The sequence below is a fragment of the Balaenoptera physalus genome (genome assembly GCF_965194825.1).
Source record: "Balaenoptera physalus genome assembly, chromosome: 12".
NCBI lineage: Eukaryota > Metazoa > Chordata > Mammalia > Artiodactyla > Balaenopteridae > Balaenoptera > Balaenoptera physalus.
Genome location: NC_138897.1, coordinates 79,302,400 through 79,318,386, shown reverse-complemented (window position 1 = coordinate 79,318,386; position 15,987 = coordinate 79,302,400). Strand labels below are relative to the sequence as shown.

Genomic DNA, 15,987 nt, shown 5'->3' with positions numbered 1-15,987 from the left:
AGATCCCGCATGCATGCTGCAACTAAGAGTCTGCATGCCGCAACGAAGATCCCGTGTGCCACAGCTAAGACCCAGCACAGGCAACATAAATAAATAAATAAATATTTAAGAAAACAGACTAAATGAAAAAATTTTTTAAGCAATTTAATTGATGGTAATTCTCCTCCTTCTTCTTCTCCTAGGTGACACATCAGGGTGGGGAAAGAAGCAGGGACCATAATGGGGGAAAATTGAGGGGGGTTTCTATCAACATTTTTACATCTTTATTAATTTCTTAATAAAGCAGACATTCTTACACAGGAAAGCCATGTCCCTCCTCCCATTTGCACAGACAAAAAGAAATGCCTGACGATTATATTTGCAACGGGGAATCACACAGCCCATCATACCGGAAGGGACTTTAAAAGTCCCAACATTAAGGGAATAAAATGTCTTAACGGTTCATGAGAGGTTTCTGATTCTTTCCTGGGTCCTGGAGATCATAAAAGCCCTTTTTCCAATAAGTATAACTACCTGCTGGGAAAAAAGGATGAGCCAAGTGGCTCCTTACCTTTTCTCTTGGTTCTTTAGGAGGCTCACTGCTCAGCTCAGAACACTTCTCACATGTGACTTCGTTGCTTGAAGCTGCACTTGAAAACCTGGCACAGAGATCCAAGTTACTTGTACAGGGGCCGGCAGCTGTGGCTCCCTCCAGCCCGCACCCCGTAACTAGCTCAGGAACCCAGGGGTGAAATCAGCACTGAGACCATCAAAGCAACACTGCCCAATTTCCTCCGAGAAGGGACATGTCCTTTGCAGTTGCCAAACCTCTCTGGCCCGGTGGGGACAGCCTACCTTAAACACAGCATCATCGGGGCAGCAGGAGCCCCAGGCTTGGGTGAAGAGACCTGGGTGCTAGTCCCAGCTCTCCTGCCTCCCCACTGAGGGAGCTCGGGCCAGGCTTGTGACCTCACCTATAAAACGGGGATAATTAACACCTCCCCGTCGTCTTTTGTAGGGCGGATAAGAGGCTACCCAAGGCCCTAATAGCTACATGAGGGCGTTTAGAGAAGAGTGAAGATGCCCCAGGAGGGATAATTAATGGCTGTAACCCCACAATAGCAGCCCCACCGCAGACCGACCACGGGACTGGGGGCAGTGGGCAGTCAGGGGATGTGTCGGGGCGCGGGCCTGCCTCTGCCTCTCCGGGTGACCTGGGCCCAGTCGTTATCCCTCTCTGGGCCTGTTTCCCCACCGTAAAGGGGAAGAGGGAGAAAGCAGAGTTCTGGAGCTACACTTTTTCCATCTCTGAAGAGTTCTCTGGAGCGGACGCTGAAAGATTAGCTCAGGGCTGGGGGCTGCAGAGAAGATGGAGGTGAAAGAAATCAAACCGCTTAAACTTGACCCACACGCAGCAGTCCAAGGTCTGCCTCCTGGGAGGCGTGAGGCTGTGCATGAGTTGTTTCTAAGCCCAGAGCCCTGGTTTCCCCTCCTGTCAGATGGGAACAACCTGAGACACTGCGGGGGACGCAGAGAGGGGAGGTGTGTGAGGTCCCCGACATGGGTGCCCCTTTCTCTGTTTTCTGGGTTTTTTTTAATTTTTATTATTATTATTTTGCCATGCTGTGCAGCTTGCGGGATCTTAGTTCCCAGACCGGGGATTGAACCCGGCCCATGGCAGTGAAAGCGCCAAGTCCTAACCACTGGACAGCCAGGGAATTCCCCCCTTTCTCTGTTTTCTGAATTCAGGGGTTCACAAGCCTGACTGCACATGAAAATCACTTGGGAAACTTTTAAAAGCCACCAAGACATGGGCCCCTCCCCAGACCAGCTGAATCAGATTCTCTAGGAGGTGGGGTGGGGGCCAGGCATCAGTATTTTTTTTTCCAGGTTATTCTAAATGCTGAGAGCCACCGGCCTAACTCTGGCCGAGCTGGCTGCCCGGGTTCCCAGGGCCTGAAGGGCAGTCTGCCCAGAGCTCCCCCTGGAAGCTCCATCCCTGACAAAGTATGTCAGCGGCATGCATGTCATTAACAAGCTGGCAGAAACACCCGGTGGCATCTCCCTGTCCTAGCCGAGAAGCCACTTGTGGAAAAACAAAGGAGCAAGAGATATCAGAGGCCAGGCCAAGCTTAGAAAATCATCATTAACCATTAGGATTAATCGTGTCATTTGGAGCTACGTGTTGAGGGCTCCCTTGGGCTGAGTGACTCTCAGCATTATCTCTCTGAGTCTTTGCCTTAATCCTTAAAGGCAGGTCTTAGCATCATTTCTGTTTTGGAGATGAAGAAACCGAGGCTCAAGGGGCGAAGCTACCCGCCCAAGTTATCGTGACCCATCTGATTTTGTTTTTTGGGCCATCCACAGAGGTTTAGGCTATATATTAGGTGTCCTCGGACTTTAGGAAAGGAAAGCTTAGCTATGGAGACAGGCTGAGCTGGAATTGCACCAGGCTCCCGACTTCCTCATGGTATTTCACCTTTCCTGTCCACATCTGTGAAATGGGCACAATATTTCCCCCTGAAAAGTGTACGAGGAAATGGAGCTCCCAGCCCTGCTGCCAGCACACACAGGGGAGCTGCCCTGCCTCTCCACACCTCAGCTTCCTCATCTGAGAAATAGGAGCCAATGCCACTTCCTCTGGGGGCTGTGGGTAAACTGAGAGGGGGCGTAAGGCGCGCAGCACGGAGCCTGGCGCCCTGCTGTTTCCTTTCCCGAGGGGTCTCTGGTAAGGGGCTGAGGACCTTGGAGGCTGGGGGAAGCCAGCGGGATATTCCCACTTACAGTTTGGTCAAATCCGCTGACAGCGGCCGTGCCTGGACCACCTTCTTCCTGATCTCTGGCTTTGCTTCCGAGCTCTCGGTGGCCCAGCCTTTGATCCGCTCCTGGACGCTCACACCGGCTTTCCCCTGCTCCGGTGCAGCCGGTGGGGACTCAGGGGGGGCTGATGGGGGTGAAGACCCCAATGACAAGGCCGAGGCACTCTCCTCGCCAAAGAGGCTGACGTGCTTCTTCACGCCGCCCCTCGGGGTCCGCTCTCCCCCTGCCTGGGTTTCCCCATCAGCCGCTCTGCTCTTGACCTCAGCGACTTCTTGGCCTTTTCCAGGCCTGGGCGAAGGGGACTGGGGGGCCCTGGGTGCCTTCTCCGGCTCCCCATCCAGCTTGGCTTTCTCTTCCCCAAGATTCTGGTCATTGGTGGGGGTGACCCTGGCCGAGCCCCCCATGGTTCTGAGGTTGCCCATCTCCGCCTGCTTGCAGAGCAGCTTCTCCTTCCGTTCCTGGATCTTCCTGGCCACCTGCAGGAAGTCGGAATCCGGGTCGTGAAGGGGAGCCTCTGCTTTGACCAGACACTCCCCATCCACTTTGGGGTCCAGGTCAGGCCTCTCGGGCCCCCGCCACTGGGCCGTGGATCCTGCTATGGCCTCGTCCGCCACCTTCCTCGCCAAGGCCTCTCTACTCTCGAACCTGGCCGTGAGGTCCATGGACAGAGGCCTAGGCCTCCTCACCCACGTCTTCTCAGGAGGGGTGGGGGGCGCCTTCCCCGCCATGGCTGCCCCTCCAGGGCCTGCTGGCTTCTGAGGCTGAATGGACTCGATGAAAATGGCCGACACGGGCCTTCTCTTCAGGCGAGGCCTGGTCTCCAGAGCGGGGCTACCCGCGTCCTCCACGCTGCTGGCCTTTGACAGAGGCTCCTTTAGGCCTGTCTCCTCTTGGGTGGCCGCCGGCCTGGTGTCCTGAGACAGGGAGGCCGGTCGGGGAAGAGTCCCCGCAGGCTTTCGGGCCGGCAAAGCGGGCTTGGTGGCCACCTCAGGCCGGGAGGCAGCAGGGGGCCCCTGAGACACGCCTGCGTCGGCCTCCGGAGCCCCCCGGCCGACCCCCTTCCCCAGGGTAGGCCCGGCTTTGGTGGTTTCAAAGAGGATCACGGTGCTGGGGCTAGGCCGCAGAAGCGTGGCCTTGGAGACCAGAGACGAGCTGCTCGGGCCGTCCCCGCTCCCCGCCTCCCGCCCCACCAAGCCGGGCATCTTCTCGCCCAGCCCCTCTGCCGCCACGTCCCGGGAGAGCCCCCCGGTGGGAGACGGCCTGCTCAGGCTGGGCCACGAGGAGGTCACGTCCCCGGCCTTCTCCTTGGAGAAGGGCTTGGGGGCGAGTCTCGGCAGAGGGAGCAAGCGGACCGGGCTCCTGAGGGGGCTTTTTCCTTCCAAGAGCCGCGCTGAGGGCGCCCCGGGGGCCTTGCCAGCCTGGCGGAAGTAGGTCCGAGTCAGAGCCTCCTCCTTGGAGAGCTCGCCCAGGCCTGGCACTCCTGTCAGAGAATTTATGGAGCCGACCTCCACCCGCGTCACCATGGTTACGGCTGTGGATCCATGGGGAAGACGAACATCAGAAACGGAGAGGCAACCGCTAAAAAAAATAGGAAATTTAATATTCAGTCAGTGTCTGGGTTGAAGCAGAGGGATTTGGGGGACGGGGATCAAGAGACCAGAGTCCCGGGTCTGGACGACAGCTCTCCACTGACCACTGGGCCAGCCTGGGCCAGTGCCTTCACCTCTCAGCTGTGGGCAAAGGGCAGTGGACTAAATGGCCCGACTCTGAAGTTCATTCCGGCTCAAAGGATACAGAAAAGGCGCCAACATTCTCTTGGACTTCCCTGACTCAGCTAATCTCAAGGCCAGCTTTCAAGGTGAAAAGGGATTGATCTCTGCTGTACAGGTATGGAAACCAGCTCAGAGAGGCCAAGTAACCGACCTGAGGTCAGTCAGAGAGTAAAGAGGCAAAGCTGGGATTCGAACCCAGGTCAGACTCCAAATTCACACCACACGCTACCAGCATAAACCCTGGTGAGAGTGCTGTCACCCCGCAGTATTTTCCCATTTCAGAGCCTGCCCACGTCAGGCTGATCCTGGTCACAACCAAGCACAGAGAGGGTAGGTGACAAGCCCCACCTCACACAACTACCCAACGGTCACAAAGTTGGTCACTGGCCTTGGAACTCTAACCATCCAGACAGTCCCTTATCTCTCCCCTCCCCAGTCCTTCCAGAAGCCTTAAAAAAAAGCCATCCTCATTTTCCACTCCACCTGCTGTCGTGATCGGTTTGCCTTTGGGTTCTTTTCGGTTGAACGCCTATTTTATGCTGGCTGCCTTCACAGTCTCAGTAAGAAGAGTAACAGCTAAGGACGAGAGTTTACCATGAGTGAGGCCTCAGGGAAGCCAAGTGCTTCCTCCGTTTTACAAATCACATCCTCTTTAGAACCCTAAGAGGTGGGTGTGTGATCATCAGCCCCAGTTTTGCAGCAGCTCAGGCACAAACCCCTTGTTCATCCAGTCATGAGCTCTGCTCTCTCAAGGCAGGAGCCCTCCTCTCTCATCCATCCTCCAATGACCCCGAGAAGCAGGGATTATCCTTATCTCCCTTATAAAGATGAAGGGAAAGGGCTCAGAGAGGTGGCCCGACTTGCCAACCATCACACAGCTGAAACGTGACCTCAAGTCCTGGACCCATTCAACTCTGCCTTTTTAACAATTATGTCCTCTTCCTTTCTGGTCTTAAAAAGTGCCAGACAAGTTGCTGTTCTTGATTCATCCCCCACCCTAACCCCACCTTCACTCCAGTGCTCTCTTTCCCTACAAAATTGTCCCCAGCCTGCCCCCGTCTATATGGGCTAAAAGTAGAAGGCATTTTAGTCCAACGCAAGCCTCCACTTCCCTTCCTGGGGTGCTACACTGCTGCCCCCGGCTCTGACTCACTCAGCAGCCTGCAGGAAAGAAAGGCAGACAGATTTTGATATTTTCTCTTCCTTACACACTCGATGGTGCTAAAAAGATTCCTTCTCCCCAAAGCGGGGAACACTGTCTAGACGGGGTTAGAGGCAGAAGAGAGGCACAGAAATGGAGAATGGGAAAATTGGAGACTTGGGAGGAACCCGTCTGCAGTGACTCGGGGTGAAGTTCTAAGGTGCACAGGGTCCTGCCCCAAATCAGGACTGCTCATCGTTAGAGCCAGCTCCCGTGACCTCTGGGACACAGACATAGCCCGGACATGAGACAGAGGACAAGAACAGGATTCAAAGGACAGAGAGAAAATTCCCTAGCAGAACCCACAGGAGCCCTGCCCACCCCCGGACACTCCAGCCCCACTTACCGGAGCTAGCAGGTCCTGGCTGGGGACGTGTGACTGCCAGAGAAAGCCAGTGGTATCGTGTCTCATCTCCAATGGGGCTGTCCGCACACTCCCATGGCAGAAGCCGGCGGGGGAGGGGAGGCTCGTCCCAGCAGGCTGAGTTTCGAGCAGGTCTGGGGAGACACAGGGCGAGAGCCTCAGTTCCGGGGTTCTGGCAATATGTGCACAGACGGCGCAAAGGCTTTCGAGCTCCAACTGCAGCTGCTGGCATCTCTGCCAGCTTGCAAAACTCATGTTCCTAGCAGCTTTTCAGTATTGTCGCCTTATCTATACACGTGGGCATCAAGGGTGCCGAGTACAAACCGTAGGTGCTCAATAAAAATCTCCCCTGTTCCTCTGATACATGTTTATTGAGCACCTACCACGTTCACAGGGATGAATAAGAAATATCCCCTGCATTCAGGGAACTCAGAGTCTTGTGTGAGAAACACACACACACATACACACACACAAGCGATTACAACACTGGGCAATAAACATCATAGTTTATAAAGGGGGACATGGGAGCACAGGAAAAGGAGGATTAACTGCCTAAAATTGGGAGTGGTGGTCCCGGAAGACTCCCTCGGTTTAGAGGAGGTAACTCCTGAAGACTCAAAGAGCTGGCTAATTTGGGAGTTATTTCCCCTGGTTCTCCTGCTCAGCAGTACTTGGACATTGCATCTCTTGGAGGTCCTCACACACCTCCTCAGGGCCTTTGCATGTGCTGTGCCTGTTCTCTGAGACACCCGTGTCACACACAGACGCAGGCCATCCCCTAAGATTGCAGTCCAGACACAGCTGCTCCCCTCCAACCTAGTATAATCTCCCTCTTACATGTCCAGAGAGACCCACAGACACTCAGCCAGACTCCTCATAGCTACACAGCTACATTTAATAGTTCATGATCCTTCATTTCACATCAATGGGAAGCCCCCAGGAGTCACCCTGAATCCCCAAGAGCTAGCACAGTGGCCTGGCAGATAATAGCACTGAACACATAATTATTGAGTGAATAAATAAATGAATGAAGAACTATTCTCCTGGCCCTGCTCCCCACCCTTCTAAGATTCTAAATAAGTGCCGGAGTCCTGAGTTTCATGACACTAAGCAGTCTGGGTCTAAATAAGTGCCAGAGTCCTGAGTTTCATGACACTAAGCAGTCAAGGTGAACTAGTTCCTCTGGCTCTGGCAAGTTCTGGTGTGGCCATAGGTCAATTGCTACTGAATGACAGAACCAAGGAGCTGCGAAGAGCTCAGCTGGGAGTTCAACCTGCTGACCCCGCCGAGAGGCCCCACCAGTTTCACCTGCTGCACTGCCTGGGACAGGCCACCATCAGACACCTGCTGTGACCACATTAACCCCAGGCTGTCACACCGGCTCATCTGCCCAAAGGTGGAATGAACGAATGCTTCTCTATACGGCTTTTCCTGGGAAGAACCACCAAGAGCACTGTTGCTGAATCAGGGCTGACGGCTCACAAATGTTGCCCCCACTTTGGGATCTCTGAACCCATCTCAGTAGCCAGATTGCAGGGAAGGAAAAAGGGAAAACAAGAGAAAGGTTCTTGGTCCGCACCCCTCTTAACCAGAACGGTGTCTCTGTTATCTGTAATCTCCTTTCTATATTGGGCTCCCTCTCAAGTTTCCATTTAAAATGCCAGGCAGATGCCTGGTCTATAAATATGGTTGCATGAACGAATCAATGAATGAATCAATCAATCAATGAACAAAGGGGGGAAAAAAAAGAGTTTTTAAACCACCATAGTGGACGGCTAAATAATATTTTGAACTCTTTCCCAAACCTAGAAACCCATGATTCTCAGGTTTTCCTTTAACCTGTTGTAAAATACAAGGAAACCGACTGAAATGTTCGCTTTAAAATCTTGCTTTAAATGCATCACATATGTTATGCTTAATTTAAGAGATGGTAGTCTCTTCCAAAACATTTCAGAAGCCCACTCACACAGAGGACAGATGCTGTTTATTCCTGGGGTGGCCTCGCTCGCTCTTTTTAAATATATTAGCACGATGGCCAGAGCCAGGTAAACAAGAGCTCCCTGGAGAAAGCAGGGACACCAGGTATGAGCTGTGTCTGGTTTTATCTACAAATAACCGTGGAGGTCGGCATGGGGGGGGACAGACGGGGAGCCAGGCTGATCTGGGAGGTCAGGAGGCTGCAGTGGACCAGGACACGGAGGATGCGGGGCAGCAGTGGGGGTAGTGGTGGGTGTGCCTCTGCGGTTGCTGAACCCGCCAGGTCCACAGGCTCGATCTCCCTGAATTGATCTGCAAGGTCTGAAATTCCCATTTCCTGCGATTTCATGCAGAGAAAACCATGTTCCTGAGGGTTGAGTCACCGAGACCGATCATCGCTGAAATTAGACAGGCGTCGTTCACGAGCATTCGTTCCTCCCATCCCTCTGACCTTCCTTCTACAAGCCAGGCTCTGTGCCGGGTGCTGGGGGTGCAGCCGTGGAGCGCACAGGCTCCCGGGGAATCCGAGAGAACCTCACAGGGACAAGGCAGGAGAAGCCCTTCCACTCACAACCCAACCGTTTGGTAGCTTCTCTCTCAGATTCAGAGGCATTGATTCATTCGAACAGCTGTTGCCAATCTTTCATAATGACACCCCTAAATCCGATCTGGGAGCTCACAGTCATTCACTCAGCCATCTCTGGGTGCCGCTTCCTGGGAATGCCACAATCTGGTGAGGGCCGTGAGCCAGTCCTGACACCTTCCAGCATCTTCTGGAATGTGACCTGGGCTCCCAAATCTGCAAATCCACCCTGTGTGGTGCCCCGTGTGAAGGGCCAAGTGCATGCCCAGGTCTCCCCAGGAAAGCAGGGCTGTGGTAAACGCATGTGCGTTGTCCATCCACAGGCCCCAGATGGAGGGAGACCAACGTCTAATGTCGATGGAGTGCATGCATCCTCTCCTCTCCGTCCCCATGGCTGTGGCCCCAGCTCATTCATTCATTCATTCATTCATTCCAATACACAGTTACTGAGCACCTACCATGTACCAGGCTCTGGGGACACAGCAGTGAACAAAACATATAGAAACCCCTGTCCCCACGGAGCTGACAATCATGAAGATAGGAAAAGACGATAAACGAAATAAATAAGCAAGAGGCATAGAATGTTGTTAGGTAAGTAACTTTCTCTGCTGGCGTCTTCTCCAATCTGTTCTAGCAGCAGCCAGAGTGTTTCTCTGATACGCAGGGGCCACCATGTCACTCCCCACACCTCCCACTGCCCTCTGAATGAAGATCAAACTCCTTCCCTAGGGCCTGGCAGGATCTGGATCCTCTTCATCTCTCCAGCTTCAGTCTCATGATTGACACCTCCCCCTCCATCCGTCTGTCTGTCTCTCACACTCACTCACATACTTACTGCAGCACATGAACCCCAGACAGGTCACAAGACACATCATGCTTTTCCTCACCTTCCCACCTCTACACTGCCATTTCCTACTGCCTGGCTAATCTCAGCTCCAAGCAGCCACCTCCTCCAGGAAGCCTTCCCTGATGCCCCAGGGTGGGTTCAGGTGCCTCTTCTCTGCTCTGGTATCTAACTTCCAGAGCCTCTCCCTAGCCCAGCGCTGATCCCTTATGTGGTGACTGCCTCTAGAGTGGGAGCTCCAGGATAGGAGGGTCCTGGGTCTGGTTCGCAGCTGTACCCCCAGGGTCTGATGCTGCACCGGACATAAAGTCAGTCTGCAAAAAATACCTCAAGGGAGAGCATCCCTGAGAGAAGAAAATAATAGTATCCAATGCAGGCGTGGGTGTGGGAAAACTGACACGCTCATCTGCTCCCAGGGACAATGTAAGTTACAAAAGCAATTTGGCAATATTCACTTTCCACTAATAATTTTGGAGACCCCATCAAGACTCAGGGACCACACTAAGTGACTCTGCACCTTCTGCCTTCTCCCATGTAATATTCTCAACAATCTTGTGCTTTTCAGTTTATTACCACCATTCTACAGATGAGGAAAATGAGTCAGATCTCAAGCTAGTGAGGGGTAGTGTTACAGTTGAAATCTTCTCACTATGAATCAAGTGTTTCCCCCCATATACCTCACCCCAAAAACATTCATTTATTTTTGACTCAGTAATCCCACGTCTAAAAACGTGTCCTATGGAAGGAATCTAAAGGAAGAGAAAACCATCCACACGAAGATGCCCCCTGCAGTGTTCCCCATCCAAGTGCAGCAATAACGCACCCTGAACTTCGGGTGATAACTCTTATTTGAAAAAACCCAGGACTCAGAAGCCATTTGAAATGTCACAAAAGTTGCAACGTCAGTGGGTAGACCAGATCTCCAGTTCCCAGTCTGCCCACAAGTGGCACAAAAATCCTTTCACACCACATGGCCTGAGTTTGTGATCAGAAAAGATGGTTGCAGGACTTCCCTGGTGGCACAGTGGTTAAGAATCTGCCTGCCAATGCAGGGGACACGGGTTCGAGCCCTGGTCCAGGAAGATCCCACATGCTGCAGAGCATTAAGCCTGTGCGCCACAACTACTGAGCCCACATGCCACAACTACTGAACCCCGCGTGCCTAGAGCCCGTGCTCCTCAACAAGAGAAGCCACTGCAATGAGAAGCCCACACGCCGCAACAAAGAGTAGCCCCCGCACGCCGCAACTAGAGAAAGCCTGCGCGCAGCAACAAAGATCCAGCGCAGCCAAAAATAAAAATAAATAAATAAATTTATTTTAAAAAAGGATGGCTGCCATGGCTATCATGGCAAAAACCTAGAAATAATCCACATTCTCCACAAAAGGCGAAAGCCTCTCAGCCACATGTAAGGGGCTGTTCTGCATCTCTTGAAAGTGAGGACTGGGGGACCTGTGCAGGAAAGTGAGAAGAGCTCATGAGAATGCTGTTGGAGAGAGGGTGGCAGGTGGGTAATTTTCTGTATTCAAGGCTGTGACAATGGCAAAGATTGTTTACACAAATGGTCAAGGTCTGGAAGGGGAAAGGGACAGGTGAAAAGAAAAAGTGTCAGAGACAAGGGTGGAATTGTTATATTTTTAAATTCCTTTTCACTTTGAGATTCCTCTTTATTTCCATTAATGTTGTTTGTGCAGATTTCTTTTTAGGCCTCAATACCGGAAGTCTCCCTCTGAGCTGTGTTCTCCCCATCAATTCAAAATGTAGAGGTACCAAGGCTCCCTTCCTGCCCATTTTCAGAGCTTTCAAAAGCTGAGGATAGGGACTTCCCTGGTGGTGCAGTGGTTAAGACTCCGTGCTCCCAATGCAGGGGGCCCAGTTTCGATCCCTGGTCCGGGAACTAGATCCCACATGCATGCCACAAGTAAGGAGCCAGTGAGCCACAACTAAGGAGCCTGGAAGCTGCAACTAAGGAGCCCGCCTGCCGCACCTAAGACCCAACACAACCAAATAAATAAATAAATAAATTTTTTTAGAAAGAACCTGAGGATAAAGATAACTATTATTTATTAAGCACTAAGTGTGTGCCAGGAACTGTGCTAAGTGCCTTACAAAGATGACTCATTTCGTCCCCTTAACAATACAAAGAAGCAGGTCCTGGGACTTCCCAGGCAGTCCAGTGGTTAAGACTGCGCTTCCACTGCAGGACATGAGGGTTCAATCCCTGGTTGGGGAACTAAGATCTCTCTTGCTGCGCAGCCTGGCCAAAAAAAAAAGAAGCAGGTCCTATTATGAAGCCCATGTTACAGGTGAGGAAACTGACGCTGGAGGAGTGAATGGATCTGCCGTGGGCAGCAGGAGGTATGCCGATCTACCCTCCCCTCCGTAGGATTCCTTCCAAAGTCCACATGGGCTTAACTAGAACAAGTGCTTTTTTATGATGTTCAAATGTAAAGGACACTTCACACCCATTATGGTGTCTATCATCAAAAAAAAACAGAAACAACAAGTGTTGGTGAGGATGTGGAAAATTTGCAACCCTTGTGCACTGCCCAGGAAAACAGTATGGCAGATCCTCAAAAACTAAACATAGAATTATCATACGGGGACTTCCCTGGTGGTGCAGTGGTTAAGACTCCGCGCTCCCAGTGCAGGGGGCCTGGATTCGATCCCTGGTCCAGGAACTAGATCCCACATGCATGCTGCAGCTAAGAGTTCACATGCCACAACTAAGGAGCCCGTGAGCTGCAACTAAGGAGCCCACCTGCTGCAACTAAGACCCGGCACAACCAAAGAAAGAAAGAATGAATTACCATATGACCACCCCTAGGTGTATGTCCAAAAGAGCTGAGAGTAGGGACTCGAACAGATACTTGCACACCTCCACCAAACCCTCTCTGTGTCTTTACCTCCCAGTCGCTCTGAGAATCTGCTTGAAGTCTCGTATTTGTACTGCTTTCTGCTTTTCTCCCATCCTCCCAGCACCACTACATCCCCCATCCACTGCCATCTCAGAATTCCATCCAGAGGAGAAAAAAAAATTTTTTTAATTTAAAATAGAACATAGTGAAGCAAAGACAGAATGCCCCTCCCCCAAAGATCACCCTGTCCCTGTCTGGGAGTTGTGTTATTTAAAGATATTCTGTATGTTGTATATATATTTTGTATGTTGTATATTTTGCATGTAGCTTCCTTAATGGAGAAAAAAATCCTAATAAATTTCAAATTTATTTGAATTTCAGTGTTCAAAGCAAAATTATTCACAATAGTCAAAAGGTGGACACCACTCAAACGTCTATTGATGGATAAACAAAATGTGGTCTATCCATACAATGGAATATTATTCAGCCTTACAAAGGAAGAAAATTCTGACACATACAACGTGCATGAACCTGGAGGACATTATGCTAAGTGCAATAAGACATTCGCAAAAGGACAAATACTGGATGATTCCACTTATATGGGGCACCTAGAGTAGTCAAATTCATAGAGACAGAAAGTAGAATGGTGGTTGCCAGAGGGTGGAGGGTGGAGGGAATGGGGCTTTATTGTTTAATGAGTACAGAGTTTTAGTATGAAATGATAAAAATAATTCTGGAGATGGATGGTGGTGATGGTTGAGTAATAATGTGAATGTACTTAACGCTGCTGAACTACACACTTAAAAATAGTTAAGATGATAAATTTTATGCTATGTATATTTTACCACAATAAAAAAAAAAAAAAAAAAGAAACTAAAGACAAATATAAAGGAAACCTAATGCTTAAGCTCTAATTACCATGTGACTCAGCTCATGGGGACCCATGTCCTTTAGGCAAATCTCCATTAGAAGCCCTCAAAAAAAAAAAAAAAAAAAAAGCCCTCACGGTACACACTGGGCTCTGCCCCCATCCCCACCAGGAATGCAATGGGAAGCAAAGGAGACCCCATTCCTGATTACAATCGGGGGGTGCTCTAATAGGGGCAGAAAATGAGGCTGTAAAAGCCCAAAGGAGGAGTAGTCAGGGATGCCTCCCTGGAAGAGGTGACATCTCAACTGAGACTGGTAGGAGACAGCCAAGCAGAGGAGGAGGTTGGAGCCAGGAGAGGGAACAGCATGTGAAAAGGCCCAAAGGTACAGGAGAAACACAGTCATATAGCGTGAGCCTGTTCACTTATTCTCCTTGGGGCAACGTGGGGCTATCTTGGTGAAAAGTCTGAGTGGCACAACTTTCGAAAAACCATGCACTTTTGTTGAGTCAGAGTCGCATTGGAAGGTACAAAACACTGGTCCGAGAGTCAGAACTGGGTGATTTTAGTCAAGGTGATCACAGATCCTGGTGTACCTGGGACAGAACCCTTTCATTCTCAAAAGTGCCCGGGTTTGGACAATAAATTATTCCATCATCCTACTTTTTTTTTTTAAACTGTGGTAGAAACCACATAACATGAAATTCGTAATTTCAACCATTTCAAAGCGTGAAAGCAGTGTCATTTTGTAAATTCAAGGTATTGTGCAACCGTCGCCACTATCTAGTTCTAAAACATTTTCATCACCCCAAAGGAAATCCCATACCCAAGAAGCAGCCACTCCCCCTTCTCCCCTCCCCCAGCCTCTGGCAACCACTACTCTGCTTTCTGTCTATAAGGAGTTGCCATTTCTGGATATTTCAAAGAAATGGAATCACCCAATATGTCTCTCACCCTAGTTTTGGTCTCAGTTCCTCCACAAACTTGCAATGAGAGCTTGGACAAGTCCCTGCCAGATTCTGTGACTGTGGTTTGGCTCAACCCCAGGACTTATCAGGTTTGCATTATGTAACTTTTCTCTGCCCCTGGCTCATCCCCCGTGGAGCCCAGCTCTCTGCGATTCTGAGATCCATGTTCTACATCCCCTGGTCCCCCACGATTCCTTCTGAACAACTGGTGCTCAATAAAGGATTGTTAGGGCACTCAATAAAATTCTCATTCAGTGTTGACAGAAGTAGTGAGAGCTAAGTTTCCTACTCAATGTGTGTGATTCTGTAAGAACTGCCTTAATTAGTACAGCCTTGACTTCTGTGTCAATTTCAAGTTGTAATGAATTAGAATTCGGGGCATCTGACCTTTCAGACTCTGGAATACAGAGGAACAGTTTGAGGGGGCTTTTCCCCAACTGGCCCCATAACACAAGATGTGGGTGGTACACATTCACACTCACACAAAGGGTCCTGTGGTTTATATCAATAGAAAGAGTTTGGGAAATGCGAGCTCAACAGTGTGTAAACTATTGTCCTTCCCACAGGACTTTTCAGAGCCTCCGGTGAGCTAATTGGCATTTTAGACACTCCAAAGCATAATCCAAACTGCCTCACCCCAATACGCCTTGTCCAGGTGCAACTGCTGATTTGGAGAAAGAATGTTACAAGTTGCCTTTATGCCTTTATTTAAACATCCGCCTTTTCAACTTTCATTGGCCTGTTCCTTCCTACTATTTGTGCTATTTCTGGACTGGCTACAGCACTCACCAAAACCATTAATCAAGCAGCTTTTTTGGGTTTGTTTGTTTTTCTCCGGATCAAGGATGGGCAAACTACAGTCTGTAGGCCACATCTGGCCCACTGCCTGTTCTTGTAAATAAAGTTTTATTGGAAGACAGACACACCCATTAATTTACATGTTATTGATGGCTTCTTCCAAGGTGTGAAGACAGACCAGAGTGGTTGCCACAGAGGCCGTATGGCCCAGAAAGCCTAAAATATTTACTCTCTGGCCCTTTACAGAAAGAGTTTGTGACCCCTGCTCTAGATTGTAGAGAACTCAGTCCCCTAGAGAGACTGGACTCCCCCAAGGATATGACATCCCCCCTTTAAATTATCCAAAGCTCTCACGCTATTCTGGCAGAGACCTACCTCTTCACGAGGTCTCTTCAGGTTCTCCACATAGTAATTGCAGAAAAATTCAAAAATATAAATGAGCAAAATGTTTTTAATAATCCTATATCCCACCACCCAGAGCCAACAGCCATTACTAGCATTCTGATGTCCATCCATCTGGCCATTTCCAAAATAAGTGGGAACTTTTTGTCAAAAATAAAATGTAGGGCTTCCCTGGTGGCGCAGTGGTTGAGAATCCGCCTGCCAATGCAGGGGACACGGGTTCGAGCCCTGGTCTGGGAGGATCCCACATGCCGCGGAGCAACTAGGCCCGTGAGCCACAACTACTGAGCCTGCGCATCTGGAGCCTGTGCTCCGCAACAAGAGAGGCCGCGAATAGTGAGAGGCCCGCGCACCGCGATGAAGAGTGGCCCCCACTTGCCGCAGCTGGAGAAAGCCCTCGCACAGAAACGAAGACCCAACACAGCCATAAATAAATAAATAAATAAATAAATAAATAAATAAATAAATAAAAACTAACTAACTAACTAACTAAAATGGAATCAGGTCATGCGTGCTGTTTAGGAACTTGCTTTGTTTTGTTTAATTTCAAAAT

The 15,987-nt window shown here is 50.3% G+C and overlaps 1 protein-coding gene across 8 annotated transcripts in view; it reads right to left on the bottom strand.

Moving 5' to 3' along the window:
* Positions 1-15,987, bottom strand: part of KIAA1671 — a 187,016-nt gene that overhangs the window by 127,703 nt on the left and 43,326 nt on the right. For all 8 annotated transcript variants that reach the window (XR_014251839.1, XM_082417372.1, XM_082417374.1 and 5 more), the window contains exons 2-4: positions 6,119-6,270; positions 2,764-4,377; positions 551-638 (exon numbers count right to left, since the gene is read on the bottom strand). Coding sequence is in view for 7 of the 8 variants with exons in the window: in XM_082417372.1 (XP_082273498.1) it covers positions 551-638; positions 2,764-4,322 (1,647 nt within the window). In the remaining variant the exon portion in view is untranslated. The remainder of the gene's footprint in view (positions 1-550; positions 639-2,763; positions 4,378-6,118; positions 6,271-15,987) is intronic.